General features: G+C 41.3%; 1 protein-coding gene across 2 annotated transcripts in view; it reads right to left on the bottom strand.

Annotated features, from left to right (window-relative positions):
- Window positions 1-1,695: 1,695 nt before the first annotated feature.
- MBNL2 (muscleblind like splicing regulator 2) overlaps window positions 1,696-16,403 on the bottom strand; it is a 152,569-nt gene continuing 137,861 nt past the window's right edge. For both annotated transcript variants that reach the window (XM_080917209.1, XM_080917208.1), the window contains one exon: window positions 1,696-4,494. In XM_080917209.1, the coding sequence (XP_080773335.1) occupies window positions 4,480-4,494 (15 nt within the window). In that variant the 3' untranslated portion in view covers window positions 1,696-4,479. The remainder of the gene's footprint in view (window positions 4,495-16,403) is intronic.

Here is a 16,403-nt window from a genome sequence, read left to right as displayed (position 1 = left end):
GATACTGTATACCTAAGTCACTTTGTACTAAGAGGAATTAAAGCTGGCTGTTTTCATATCCTCTTGCGTTTGAGGTGCAAGGTGTTTTTTTTTTTTTTTTTTTTTTTTTTTTTTTTTTTCCCTTAACCTTAATTTTTATTATTGATATGTCTGGGTGATTTACTTACATGTATTTTCTGTACACCATAAGCACGCAGTGCATGTGGTGGCCAGAAGAGGGTGTCAGACACCCCAGAACTGAATTTACAAAGTTGTGAATGGCCTTGTAGGACCTGAGCCACCATATAGGGCCTGGGAATTGAACCCTGGCCTCCAAGCAGCCAGTTTAACTGCAGAGCCAACTCTCCAGCCCTTGAGATGCAGTCTTAAGAGCACACTCTTGCAAAGAGTTACAAATTCCCTTCCAACCTGTCCTGTTCTAGGTCTAGACAGCCAGGCCTTTCGCATACAACAGATTCACTGTTCTGTCCCCCTCAGCAGCTACACATCACACTGACCACTTAAGCTCTGTACTGGCTGTTCTTTTGTATCAACTTGACACAAGCTGGAGAAAGGAACCTCAGTTGAGGAAATGCCTCCATGAGATCTAGCTGTAAGGCATTTTCTCAACTAGTGATCAAGGGGGGAGGGCCCAGCACATTGTGGGTGGTACCATCCCTGGGCTGGTAGACCTGGGTTCTATAAGAAAGCAGGCTGAGCAAGCCAGGGGAAGCAAGCCAGTAAGTGACATTCCTCCATGGCCTCTGCTTCATCTCCTGCTTCCTGACCTGCTTGAGTTCCAGTCCTGACTTCCTTTGGTGATGAACAGCAGTGTGGAAGTGTAAGCTGAATAAACCCTTTCCTCCCTAACTTGCTTCTTGGTCATGATGTTTGTGCAGGAATAGAAACCTTTACTGAGACAAGCTCCTTCTAGAAAGAAGTCTATGTCAAAGGCTAATGCCCCCTCCCTTTCTTTTCATTCATTCATACATGAAACACTCTTGACGATGGCCCCCACTTGCTCACTGACTTGCATGCTTCCCCATGATTTGTCAGAATCACAGCAAATGGACCTGGATGGTGGGATGCACTGTTGCGAATTTTAAAGAATGCTGAACGCATTTGCCAAGTGGTCACTCTAAATTATCATTTCTGCTAGTTAAAGCCAAAGCCTGGGGCTGGAAAGATGGCTCCGTGGATGCACATGCTTGTTGCCAAACCTGATGACATGGGTTCAATCCCTAGGGCCTATATGCTAGGATAGAATCAAGTCTCTCAAGCTGTTCTTCTGCCTCCAAATGTAAGCAGTAACATGTGCCACACCCGAACAATGATGTAAAAGAAACAGCCAAATCCAAAGCTAAATCAAATCAAGTCAGTCAGTCTGTCTGTCTATCTATTTATCTGTCATCTATCCACCCACCATCCATCTATTAATCTATCATCTTTCTACTCATCCACCAATATATCATCTATCTATCATCCATCACTATCTATCCATCTATCTATCTATCTATCTGCCTGTCTGTCTGTCTGTCTGTCTGCCTGTCTGTCTGTCTGTCTGTCTATCTATCTACCTTTGCATCTCTCTGTCCCATTTGAAGGCCACTGTTTGTTCTTTGATGTCACTGAGTGGCATCTCTACCAAGATTAAAAACATTTCTGTCCGGCTAATTATCTGTCTAAACAAGAAGGGAGAGTACAACACAAGCCTTTTAAATGCTTCTTTTATTTCATTGGTTGTACATTGGGTGAGTGAACTGAATATTACAACCAAAACATAGAATTGATACAAATTAGAGTCCTGTTTACACCGTGAGATAGCGAATGAGGGAATTCTTTAAGAAGTGTTACAGAAAGATTTAGTAGAAATGTGACCAGTGGCATATGGTTGAAAGAATATTTTTGTGAAGTGCTGTTATATCCTGAAAACCAAGAATGAAATGGAGTTCCCGTACAAGTGGAGTTAGTTTCCTAACCACAGTAGCTGTTGAACTGGTGTCTTCCTGTCTTGAATATTGGTGATTTTGTTTTTTGTAATTAAACAAAGCATTTAAGATTTATCCATCATAGTCAGACTTCTGAATATAAACAAACTTTTGGCAAATAATATTTATACAGAAAAATAGTTTTAGATCCTCTCAAATCCCAGAATTATTCTATAAAATTACATTATAAATAAATAAAAAGCAAAATCTGTTGTACATATATTTGTACATCTATGCATTTGCCTTGCCTCCTCCTTATTGTAAATGGCATATTTGACTCTGCATATTATAATCACAATTCTGGAAAATGGATATCATAGTAAAAAATACAGTCATCTATATTTGCTGGGGAATACAGGTAATGTTTTGATGCTCAATTATTAAAGGGCTGAAAATAGCTATGTGCTAGTAATTTTTAAAATAAAAAAATCATGAAATGAAAGAAAAAAGACAGTTACAACAATTAGTCTACAAAAATATTTCAGTGATCCCCATAATTTACCTTTTAGTCTACTATCTTCTCAATGAATTTAAATGAGTAAGTAAAGAAAAAAAAAAGTATGAGTGATTTAGGCAAGTTGTAGCATAACTACATTGTTCTAGCTGAGAAAGTTACAAGTTTCAATAATACATGAAGATGAGTGCTATCGAGGTGATGCAAGTTAGATACAATACCTTCCCACAAATTAAAACAAACACGATACAAGCACTACTAAAGATTACACTCAGAATGGGATTTCTCTTTTTGATACAGTTATCAGATCTATGATGTAAGATAAATAGATAGTAATTAGACTTTGACCAACATGAATTAAATGCAGATTTTTTTCTCAATCAAAAAAAAAAAAATGATATGGTTGGATGCCTCTAGTTTTCAGAACAGGCGATGATACCAAAAATTTAAAATATTTTACATTCAATCTCAAAAGTCAAAATACTTCAATCACTAAAATGTTCACAAAGAAAATGGATGTTTTAAACAATTACACATAATATCCATTTATAACAGCTGTTTCATTTCTTAAACAATAATTTAAAAACTATGTAGGTACTGTGTAGGCTATGTGCAACATATAAAATGTGAAATATGAAATATTTGGTACGATAGTGCTTAAAATAAACTTTAAAACAAACTTTCTGAACAAAATTTAATTGTATCGCTATTACCTTGAAGATCAACCAAGTATTTAAAAAAAGTAAACAACATTAAAATATGTTTCATCCATATATAGTATATATATGTATGTGTATATATAATATGTATGTACTTGTATTAAAGTTTTTTTATACTTTTGAGACATAAAATATGCTTTAAGGTGAAAGAATTAAAAGAACTATTTTTTTCCATGCTGTAGTTAGTTACAACCCTTTAATCCAACTTTTAAAATGCAAAAACAGTAATGGATTTTTTTAAAAAGTGAAACTATCTACTTCTGTTTTTTTTTTTTTGTTTGTTTGTTTACATAGTAATTTAGATTAAAGTCACAGTTTGCATCTGTAGTGACTAAACTCAGACATACTTAAACTGGAATATTATACAGACCTCCTCCCCTACAGCTTCCCTGTTTGACTAGGTTTTAGTTTAGAAGAGTTACTCTCTCGGTAACAGGCAACCGGAGGGCGAGTTGGAAAGACCAATCCCTTAGATTCGACTGTCGGCATGAGCCTTTCATTCTTGTCAAGCTGGGTGAAGTCTGGCAAAATCTAGGCACTTCTACAAAGTCTCTCTTATAAAACAACTTTAAAAATATACTTGTAAAATAATACCTTCAAGACTTTGTTGGGTTGGGTATGAAGCTCATACCGTGCAAAGTTTTTTTTTTTTTTTTTCGATCTATGCAATGTTATTCTAGAATCCCATGATTCAGTGCGGCATCTCCTGGCAAAGCGAACCCCACACTCTGATGTGTCCCCGGGCAACTGTGCTTGAACTGCCACTCAGATTTTAGACCTGCGAGGCAGGTGCGTCTTTTACTTCACTTCTTGTCTCTGCTGCGAGTGTCCGTCTCCTCAAGAAGTGAATCGTATACCCTTTGATCCAGTCAGGAAATGAAATGGCGGTGATTGAAGTTAGGATCGAACCTGCCCTTGGAATAGGTACTTAAAGTAAAGCTAACTGTTTATTGCTAAATTTGAAATATTCTGAGTCGAAATGAGTATACTGGGCTGGGCTGTCTGCATTAGCTTATGTTATGGATATAAGACAATATTTCTGGGGTGGAGACTACGCTCAGAACCCTGTGAAAGAAAACTTCATCCTGTATGTCTTTGAACATTGCAGTTGGTCTCAGGTAGTTAACTATCTTAGGCTGGAATATACTAAGCATACCATATTTAATACTCATATATGACATAGCAGAACTAGCCTTAGGGTTGTGGTCTGTCCGGAAGAACTAAATTTAGCATGCAGTTTGTGACAATTCTATTGAGGAGGAAACGGGATAGTATGTACAGTAACAATGTTTAGTTATTCTCAATGCAGATTCTTGGCATTCCATTCCATTTCTGTTGATTATTTCAGAATTATCTGTCAAAGAAAAAGACAAGTGTGATTTAGACCTTCTGCAGGGACAACAAAGTTCAAGTCTTATTCTTTTGCCGACAGATATTTGAAAGCAGTATGCTCTCCAATGTCTCATAATTCTGATGCAATCATTAACTTTGTAACACCTGTACCCTTCATGCTGAGGATTTTCGCACTGAGCAATTTCTTCTGTGAGGCACACAGTTTTCTGTGAGACCACGACAGCACGTACGTGGGTAGGCAGTCTGTCCCAACCTCAATCTCTTTAAGTGATCTTACTTTATATTTCTTTGGTCTGTGCTCATATCACTCTCAAACTGACATTTGATCCACTGACCAGAAAAATCTAATCAGAGAATTTATCTTCAAAAGTTGTTTATGACCTTAACTATAAATCAACTAAGAGTTAATCAGACAGGTAGTTTAACTGTGCACTTATAACTCAAAGATGCAGTTCCCAAGTTAGAACGGCAACCAGTTTCAAATCCAGGAAACACCTAAATGCCACGCTGAGAGGGGAGAGCCATCTAATTAAGCTGTTAAAAATATTTGGAATAAACACAGAAGCTCAGATAAAGCTCAAGCAAGGCTACAGCTAAATCCAAGCTGTGGCTCCTCAGATTAACCATCAAGTTCCCCGCTCTACTTCTGCGTCGCTGGACTGTGACTCCCTAGGCCAGCACCCTGCCGTTGAGCTAAATCCCGGCCCAATGGTGTCCCTATCCAGTCCAATGCTCTTGGGCCTATGTGCTCTAGACCATTAGACATCTGGCCTCAATATAAAGTTTTATCAAAAGTATTTGTCCTTTGCAACACTTTGATTCACCCCTGTGTAACTAATGGACAAGACTTGTTAAATAGCCAAAAAAGAAATAAGAAGTAACTGGTGGAACCCCTTATGGTGAATATTAGCTAACACTGGTATGCATCAGGCTTCAATTCCCAGTAAAAGGGTTATTTCTACAAATGTAATTTATTATCCTATTATATCAGAGTTTCTGCATATAGATGTTTTTCTCTGATCACTCCAATAGTTCATATGTAATGTTTGAGTTTGTTCAAATAACAAGCATGTCCATCCTTTACTTCACTGGGCACACAGAGATATAAAACTGGCAAAAAAAAAAAAAAAAAAAAAAATGGAGGTGACTTACAGAAATATTTACGTGAAATGAAGGTTTGAAACTTCAGACGCTGCGGCTATTCATTTAAGATTTATTTACACATCTTTACCTATATGGTTGCATGAGTGTCTGGGAGTGAGGATGCTACACTGGGGTGGGTGCCTAGAAGGGAGTGTTCAGAGTTCTGAGCAGCTCAGTGTGAGTGCTGAGAACCAAACGTTGGTCCTACAGCGCCTCCAGTTACCCACTGAACTGTCGCTCTAGCCATGACCCCATTTCTTGTTCTTAGAACAGTTCCTTGGGATTTGAAGCTAATCTGGAAGATGTGTTCCTTGTTTCATATGCTGGTAGATGTGGGTAAGAGCAACACATAGTTTTTATATGTAGATACTGTCTCAGGATTTAGTGTTTGACTGCATTTACCGTATTGTCTCTGAATGACATGACAGTGAGGTAACACCTAGAATCTCCAAATAGCCAGTTGATGCTTTTAGATTTAGATAGTCAACTATTCAATAAGGCTTTCTTGTATTTTGTTCCCAAACTTTCAGGCCACCCAGACAACAGAACTGCTTGCTAATAATGTCTTCATCGAATCATGCTCCATTTATTTTTTAGCAACAGACCCTGAAAGATACAGGGGATACCACTGGTTCCTCAGACAAACATAATGATGTGCATTTTGGAACATACACAATCCTGCTTATTGGATGAAGTTAAGGAGCTAAAAACACCTGATGGGCGCCCTACAGAAAACCTAATAATGAAAATGGTGGTGGTGGAGGAGGGGGTGGGAGTGTTGAATTATGGGAACTTACAAGGATGCTTTTAACTTGCGCCTGACAGAGAGAGACTACTGGAAAATAGCTGGCCTGGAACTCATGCAGCCAGCCTTTCCCTCTGCTGATACATGGAGTCAAACAGGTAAAGGTGGTTTCTGGTGTTGTCAAACAAAGTCACGACAAATCTAGATTAGAAAGCTGTTTGTCTGTCTGTGACGTGACACGTGTGTGTAGGATAAAAAACACGGGGCACACTCGTAGCAGCTGTGGGCTTCACGAAGTTCTGGGATTTGACCTTAGGGCTGAGTATAGCCTTCAGTTTTTCTCCTTAGAAGTCCCATTTGTGGACGGTAACGGTTTCCCTGAAAGCATTGTTTATTGGTTCTGTTTTTTTGTTGTTTTTCCCTGAGAACACCCACTAAGACTATCTGAATGAAGTACACTCTTGGGTGAAGTGTTCCTTGGAGACAGAGCATAAAGACAATGAACAGCAGCCAACCAATGCCCCCCATTTCAAACATGTCCTTTTGATCTCCGTTCTCACGTTAGGGGGCATGAGACACTCAGATCTGTGCGGCCCCCAGGGGGGCGTGCTGGACGAGCTAAGTAGGAGGAAGAGAGGCCCGTGTGTGTTTGAGGGAGATGACATTGGGAGCTTCACTTTGGGCTTTGACCTCCTGCCCTTTAGTCGGATTATCTTTAACCAGTGCTAAAGCTATATGACGTAAAGAACAAACAGGAACATTCTGCACGCTCCTCTACAGGCTTGCTGCAGAGACCTTTCTCTGCACCCTCTCCATATCTCTCAGCACACCTCTTCACCTCTTTTTTTTTTTTTTTTTTTTTTTTTTTTTTTTTTTTTTTTTTCTTTTTGAGCTGAGACCCAACCCCAGGGCCTTGTGCTTGCTGGGCAGGTGCTCTACCACTGAGCTAAATCCCCAACCCCCTGCCTCTACCATTCCTTTTGACAGGTTTTTCTATGCACATGGACTGAGTGTTTCAGAAGGTGACTGAACATTAAATGTCGGCAGAAATCGTATTATGAAAATGTTAGGCTTATAGTTGTTATAGGTGATGTGGTAATGCACTACACATCTGACGGATGTTGAAAAAAGCCTAATTAAAATATCAGAGCTGAAGGGATGGCTCAGAGGTGAACAGTGCTTACAGCTCTCTAGTTCAGGTCTCGGCACCCGTGGCTTACATCCTGCTTGGACCTCCTGCTCCACGAGACTTGATGCGCTGGCGTCAGCTCTATAAGTACTTATTTTCGAGCATGCACACACCGACACACACACACACACACACACACACACCACAGCAAACATATTAATAAAAAAAAACTTTGAAAACCGTACATCAAAATAAGCACAGCAGGCTAACCACCAGTGCTTTTTTTTCTGTCTTGCCTTTAGTCAAAACTGAAGCGGCTACCCAACGTTCCTTTCCCAAGGTACCATAGCCCACACATCCTTGGAGGAGATAACCAAAAACTTTCGTTAGGTCTGCAAAAGTCTGCATGTAAGTTAAATGGCGAGCTAATTTATCAAGTCTCTTAAGGGCCTCTATTTTTGCTTGACTTCTGGTACCTACTCTCTTGACTCGGGCTCTGAGTGAGTCTGTCACACACAAGCCTAGTGTGTGCTGTAGGTATGTTCTGCAGACATGGATGCCTTCGGAGCGTTAGCTGGCTTGCATTGGTAGATACGTATGTGCTCACTTGGATCCTGAAAATTCTCTTCAGGGAATGAAATTGGTGGCTCTTCTTGGGACCATGCCAGGGACTAGGGGAAGCTGAGGCTCTAAAGCCTTTTCTATACCTCTTACCACACTAGCTGAGCAGGATGCCCTTGAACCTATGAATCCCAGAAAAGGATGCTATAGGACTGGTCTGAAGGAACCAGCCTGATGCTTGAAGTGGGAGACAGTGTTAGAAGACCTTTCCCATGCTCTGGGGGAGCTAGTGCCCCAGCTTGTCGCTGAATCCCAGTGAATGTACCCTACCCCTGCCAGAGAGGTCAGTTACAGTCACCCCAGCCCACCAAGAGTGTCACTGTTTCAGCTTCTGAGAAACCTCTGGAAGCTACAATAGGAATGAAATCAAATATTGTAAAGGAGATACATTCCCCTGTATCTCCCTTAAGTAAGTAATATCTACTAGGAGAGAGCGGTGATTGGAGAATTCTTAAGGACTATTATGGTCTGCCCTGTACGGTTACTCAAAACGTTGAACTGAAACTACTGTTTCCAAATCCCTTTCCCACCTAAAAGAGAACACACAGGAATGAAGACAGCTGATACCCACCAAGTCTACAATTCTAGATAGAAAGCACAGACACGCTTGGTCTCCTAGCAAGACTGCCTTCACCAATCAGGTGTGGCCTTTCTAGTTATAGCAATATGTGATACAAAAAAAAAAGTTGGATGGCTGCAATAGAATCTACTTATTAATAAGGAAAGAAAATCATATGAGTTAAGTAAACTGTAACCCTTAAATTGCTGTACTTAAGTCTGATGTATCTCCTCAGTGTGTAGGTACCCCTGTGTGAACATGGTCTGTAAGTGGTGTGATATATTTTTTGAGGACAGAGCATGAATGACTCACAAGGACATCAAATAGGTCTTCCCATCATGCACTCGGCAACCGCTGACTGTATCTGCTGAGGTGTGAGGTGACAAGTGGCAAGAGATGTTATGAAGAAGTGCTCTTGGCTAGGTTCGTTTAAGGACATCCTAAGCCCTTTAGCAGAAAATTCTGTGACTGATCCACACTGCAGAAAAGGATCTTGTGTGGCCCTGATCCATCTCTGAGCTGGATTCAGCCACAGACTGTTGGTTTGCGCATGCGTAAAACTCACTTCCCTAGGGGAGAGACCCAACTAAGTCTAGACCGCTGCTTCCGGAGTTGAGCAATGGTTGTAGCAAGTCAGGGCAGACAGTGGCAGGGTAGTTGGTGGGACTGGGAGAAAATGTGCACTGGGGAATTAATCCTGCAACTTCCAGACATCTCGTGCTCACTTCCAGGATTAGGCCACTAGACCAGAAGAAGTGGGATCACTAAAAAAAAAAAAAAAAAAAAAAAAAAAAAAATCCGGCCATCCTGCTCCTGACTCAATCACCCACTATGAAATATTCATGTTTCCTTAATGACGATGGATTTAAGATGAGCTATCTATCCATCACTTGGAAGAGGTCTGACCAGGATGAGAAATGCACTTGGTTGAAATCAAAACCGTTTGTGCAGAAACGGAACCACTGAATTTGAACTCATCAGCGCCAGGATGTCAACCACTGACTCAGCCAGTTTTCCTGCAGGAGGGTGCAAAGAATCATGGGATTGCTTTCGTGTTTCAAAGACCAATGCTTCTGAGTTTACTACTGTGGGTGATCTTTAGGAACTGAATGTATACTCTCAAAGGGGTTAGTTTATGTGGCTTCTAGAAAAATGTATGCTCCCTACATAGAACACCTAATGCCAAGATTCAAAAATGTATCTCCGGAGATGGTTGCTCTCGCATATTATACTCATTCAAAACAGTGTTGCTTAGTTGATGTGGAAGACATCTCAGTGGATAAATTCATGGACCCGAACCCCACAACAACGTAGGAAGAGCAAGGGATGGCTCTCTTAAATTCCCCTCGTGACTAGCTATCAAATGCTGTCTTTATATTGTTGACTTTGGAGAGGTAGATAAAATATAACTTATAAGATGTTTGTGTGTCCCTGGTGTCTAGGATGAGGGCTGGGTACACAGGGATCCCCAGAATCTGGTTGAGTGGATGGATACAGAGGAAGTAACAGAAGACAGTGCCCCCATTCACAGATGACCATCAGCTGAATTAGGGACAACAGGAGAGGCAGGCAAGAGGAGAGACCCTAAGACTGCAAAAGACACTGTAGCCTTTTGTAACGTGAAATATCGTGGAAAAATACAATATTGCTCCAAACTGTAGTCTTATCATATATAGATAAAATATCTATGTTATACACATATATATCATATATAGATAAAAAGACAGTTCTCCAGGCTGGGGCCAGAACCACACAGAAAATATGGACAGCAAACCAAGATTCCACCAGAGGAAAATGTCTAAACATGACAAATATATTAGGAGACCTTTCCCATGGTCACATGGCTCCAGGGCATTTCCCTATTTTCTGAAACAAAACTCACTATTTCCTTTAAAGTATAATATCTACCTTTCTGATATTTATTTACTTGTTTCTGGGATAGGGACTGAACCCATGTTCTTGCACATGCTAAAATGTGCTCTGTTGATGAGGTATTTCCCAATCCCTCTCTTCTCCGTGTTCTTTTTACTACGCCCTGTTCACACCTACCACTGTTCATTTTCTCCTCTGCACTATATCCATGCACCTCCAGAACATGGCTGCCATACTGGTGCCAAAAATGGTGTTCATTTCTGATGCTGCCAGAGAGGCAGAACCCATAGAGCATTCTGATTGCAGCACGTGGAATGATATGTAACTTCTTTGCCTTCACTCATGCTGATTTCTGGTGGCTCGTTTTTAAAAAACGCCCCCACCCCATTCTGTTGTTAATAAATGGAAGCCTTTGGGGATATGTTTTAATATTTTAAAAAAAACTGTCATGTAAAATATTAGTAACTGGGTTCTGTATATAAAAAATGTTAACACCACCCTCATTAAAGATTATGGACCAAGGTGGAAGCTCCTGACTTGGGATCAAGCATTCACGTGTCATATAAAACATGTTTCCTGTGTGGAAACGTCTAGGCTCCCAGGTGTATTGCAGTGTGACTTTGATCATGGCCTCTGAGATCCAGGGCCTCTGAAGCTTAGCTCTGGTGTGTTATCACACCAAGGCAGGACTGGTTCTTACATGTGTGTTCTGAAACACTAAGGATGTCCCAGGGTGACAGTTTCAGCTACAAAGTGTCTTTCCAAGCCACGTATCACAAACTCATCACGAACAACTCCTCAATTTTCCAAAATGCCATATAAATAAAATCACTAGATGGCTTAAAATAACAGTGTCCACAACTACAGTGTGGCTGGAATATAATAATATAATTAATATGTAATATAGGTAAGTAAGGGGCGTAGGTATACTTGATATTGCTAACCTATTGTCACTTTCCCTTACAGATGGCTCACCACCTATGTGTGCTCTGTCCTTAGAGGAGTGAGCTTTCCTGTCACTGTGAGTCCCTCTAACAGGATTGGAATTCTATTCCCACACCATGCAGGGCTAGCCTGTCCACTGGCGTAAGAATCCAGAAGTGGGGCTTTCTTCATGCACCTTATCTTTGCCAGGCTATTCCCAGTTTCTGTGTTCCACCTGTGAGGGAATCCCAAGGGTCATTTCTTCCATTTACTCTGAGATAGAAGGGCTATCCTCAGCTCACCTTCCACTAACATATCACACTCTGTTGTAGTTGGAAAGAATATGAAATTCTAAAGTATGTCCCCTAAAGATGACTGGCTCTTACATACATTGAGGAGGAAGGTAAAAAAGAATGGCAGGTTCCTCCCACCCCATTTCTTTTCTTCATCTTTTCCCCTGCTATTATCAAAAATATTGATAAAGCTCCACCTTAGACTGGACGGTCAAGTGAGAGCCATGAAGAAAGCAATCAGGCAGGGCAAACCCTTGCTGCCCAGAAACTAGTCTACGTGTGTGTGTGTGTGTGTGTGTGTGTGTGTGTGTGTGTGTGTGTGAATGCATGAGTGTGCACTCATGTGTAAGTGTATGTGTGTGATTATGTGTATGCATGTGTGTGTACATGCAAGCACATGTATGTGTGTGTATACATGTGTCTGTGTATGCTATGAATAAAAGCATGTATGTGTGCATGAATGTAGTGTGAATGCATTTGTGTGTGCATGCATGCATGTGTATGTGGTGTGAATGCATGTGTGTGCATACTTGCATGTGTCTGATGTGCGTGTGTGCACACATGCTCATTAGTGTGAAGGCTAGAGGTTCAATACAGGCAGGGTTTTTCCTCGATTGCTCATCACCATACTTGGGGGACAGGGTCTCTCACTGATTAAGCTAGCCTGGCTGGCCTTTGGGTCCAGAATCTCCATCAGGTTCCCCCGCACTGGGCTCATAGATCCACACCCCTATGCGCAGCTTTATTTGTGGATGTTGCAAATTCAGGCTACTGTCTTCAAACTCACATGACAAGCTCTTTACTGACTGAGCCATCTCTCCACACCCTAGGCTTGCACCACACTGCCCTTCCCAATATTCCACAGGCTCTCCCAAGCCATGAGCTTGAACAAAACTTTAAAGGGCACGGGGTGGGGGTGGGGGGACTACTGTGGTTAAGGGTTCTGCAGAAAGCACTTTGAGGACTGAACTCACCTAAGGAGGCTGTTGGTCCAAAAAAAAAACCACGGAGAACCTGCCTTTGAAAGATCATGTCTTATCCACGGGAAGCTCCCTTTTCAAAGCATCTCTGGGTTAACACGGAGCCATAACCACCAGGGCCACCGCTGTTTCTGTAGGAAAACCATGTACCCCAGTCGCTGGCCAAAGAACTTTAAAAATATACTTTACAAATGCAGACTGTATATGTTAAAGATGGCTATATTTTCCTGTTGTATCAAAATATATAAAACTGGGGCCATATTACTAAAAGCAAATATTCTAAAATATTTAGGATATTTACAATGTTATGTGTAGGAAGTGAGGCTGAGGTTAAGTAGGCAGTCCACTCCTGAGTGGTTTCACTAATGCTGACCTCTAGGTGCAGATGCTGAATCTAAGAAAACAATTTACCTGTAAAAGCTAATGTAGGTAACATTAAGATTTTCTTTGTTATATAAATGGACAACAATCAATATGTCTATATTTTTTATTTAATTTTGACATCAGATTTATCTTAATACTTTCACAGGTCACAAGTTAACAACTCAAGAGAGAAAAATGCATAAAAATATGTCAGAGTCCAAAAGAAAAAAAATTAAAAAGGACCCGAACTATTTTATTTTTTAAACGGTTAATTAGCTTGTACGACATTTGCAAAGAAATTTCAGAAAGATTTGCTCCTGCAACCTAGAATCTATTTTTTTTCTTTTTTATAGTTGAATGATTTTCCTCACAGTAATAAAGACCCAGGGGGAGGGGAAGAGGGAGGAGGAGGGGTAGGAGGAGGAAAAAAAAATCCGTAAAAGTGAGTTCCTGTTGTACTTAGTACAAGTCCCCAACTCTGCTCCCTACCCTGCTTCTGTGTTAACTACTGCAGTGTCAGGCCTGGGAGCCAGGCACATTCTGGCTGCAGTATCTGTACACAGGAGGGCGGAATGTGTAACTTGGACCGTTAGGAACTGGCTTTTAAAGCACCAAGGGCAGAAACACCACCAAATTCAGCGGGACAGTCGGTCAACAGCTTCCGGTCAACAGCTTCCTCTGGCACAGTGAAGATCCCGAAACCCCCTTTTAGCTCTTTGCCTGTGGGGAGTGTGTGTGTGTGTGTGTGTATGTGTGTGTATGTGTGTGTATATGTGTGTGCATATGTGTGTATGTATGTGTGTGTATGTGTGTATGTGTGTGTATGTATGTGTGTGTATGTGTGTATGTATGTGTATATGTGTGTATGTGTATGTGTATGTGTGTATGTGTGTGTGTGTGTGTGTGTATGTGTGTGTCTGAAAGAGTTTAATTTAGCCACTCAGTTGTGTATAAACCTCGAGTATAAAGGAAAACAAATCAGAGTGTAGATGTGAGAGAGACCCGGAGTCTCTGCACCCCCAGCTGCGCTTGTGAGCTGTCTGAGCTTCTGTGCTCACTGTGCTTGCTTGCGGCAGGCACACTATTACCTCCGCAGTGTGGTGGACATTTAGACAAGGTCACAACCAGCTCTTCCAACAACTCCCCAGGAAGTCCAGAAACACTCTTCTGTAAGCCATGGCAAGATGAAGCCAGAGGAGGGTGCTTTATCAAGGACAGCAGTCACACCTCTTGGTTTCCTTATTACTAAACGTCCCCACCAATGGTCGGTTCTCTCTGAGGTGATCTGCATCCCATAATTACTTTGACTATAATTACTTGCACACTTCTGCGTTGCCTGTACCCTTTATTATGTAAGGCCCCCGAGAAGACAGGCTGTTTTTCCACTGCCTCATTCCCAGGGCCCCAGCTGTATCCAGCTAATACACTGCTGAGAGGAAGCAAAAAGATGAACTGTCACTGAATAAATAGTGAACATTTTAATAATGTCGCTGTCCCAGAATAAACCTCACTTGACAAGATTCAGTCCACTGAGGAAAAACCCCACAGCCACACATAGTCACTGTCCTTGTGAAACAGAACTCTTAAAGCGGGGGAATGGGGACAAGGAATTTTTATCAGGAGAAGCATCACCTTACAATATAAGATTAACAGCAGCCAAACTCTGGCATCTTTCTTAATTCCCGCCCCCTCCCACCCTTTGTTAGGAGAAGTGTTCAGGTAGACCTGTCTAAAAACATGCAGTAAAGTACACATAAAACAAATTCTACGTTAAGCATTTCTGATGAGTAGCTCACTGCAACTCTCGGCACAGCCCTATCTCCAGAACTTTTCTTCTTAATTGAAACCCGAACCAGTTAGACACCACCCCTGGATTCTTCTTCCTTGACCCACATGTTTCCAGGGGTCTGTGCACACACAACAGGAGCAGTCTTTAGCCCTGAGCTACACTGCCAGCCCTGGTTTTATTAAGACGGTCTCACTCAGCACACAGTGGCTTCTGACCCGAGACCCTTGCTGTGGGATTTTTTTCCACACTGTGTCCACAGACAGTGAGTTTCACATTGTGTCTGGCTCTGGCTCTGTGAACCCTGTCCACCTCCCACTCTTCCCGAGCTTTCACCCTGGTTCTGCACCCGACCTGCCCCATCCACTCAGCTGACGTTCTTAGTTTATTTAGGAATGAATGAAACCTGCAGGCTGCCCAGAGCATCCTTTCTTAACTAGCAACACTCAGTCTACCTGAGGTTGTGGACAAGAAAGTACTATAAAGACAATAGACATGCATTTGGGGCAAAGGGTGACCTGCTTAACTCTATTCTCCTGAGTATGACTGGCAAAGTTTCCTAGTAGCCAATCCCTACACTGACAGCAAGCCCCAGCCCCTCCCACTGTGGTTTGCAGAACACCATGCCTGGGGTGTGAACATGTCTAGCCGCTTACTTGCTTGAGTGGTGAGCCATTTATTCTGTGTGATTTGTTCTCATCTAGAAAATGCTTGAAGTACTTCACAGAGCAATGGAGTATTAAATAAGAATGATTCGTATAAGGAGTCTGATAGAGGTTTTGATAAAAGGTGGGTTTCTAAATCAAATTTGGTTTCAGTTCCTATTTAAATAGTTATTTAAATAATCCCATTGCACATTTAAATATAGGTTTGGATGGTTCCTCACTTGTTGGAAATATGCTTGGGTTTTTTTTTTAAATGAGATTAAGATATTTTAGAATATCAAATGCATTTGCTCCCCTTTCTACAACACATGCTGACTGTCACTGAATGCAGCCAGATTGGATTTCTCTAGTTTTTTTCCATCGAAGTTTTGCCTGTCAGCTCATAACAATCATTTTTGCAAAATGAAACCTTGCAGTGTAAGAATGCAGTGCTTATGGACCAGTGATATGTGAACAGTATTCACCATCATGGGGATCTGACATCCCTCAATGGAAGGCAGGTTTGGTCGACGCCCACTATGAGCAAGACATCCATCCTCTTTGGTTCTTAGTACTCCTCCTCTCTTTGATGGAGATCCAAAGTTATTCCACTCCTAGGACAGTATTATATGACAACGCCAAACTATCTTTTTATTCTTGAACCTAGGACCCCAAACATGTGAGGCAAGTGTTCTTCCACTGAGCCACAGCCCGGGCCTTTGATACTATTTTAATTTCCCAGTCAAAGCCACAAAATGCAAATATTTCCACAAGCTTTGTTATTCATTAATTGCTCCTAGATTCCTCTGCTTAGAGAAAAGGGGCTATTTGTGGATACTTCTGGTGAATCA

Source organism: Micromys minutus (genome assembly GCF_963924665.1).
Source record: "Micromys minutus genome assembly, chromosome: 5".
Lineage (NCBI taxonomy): Eukaryota > Metazoa > Chordata > Mammalia > Rodentia > Muridae > Micromys > Micromys minutus.
The sequence above is the reverse complement of the archived record's forward strand: the minus strand, read 5'-3'. Positions and strand labels throughout refer to the sequence as shown.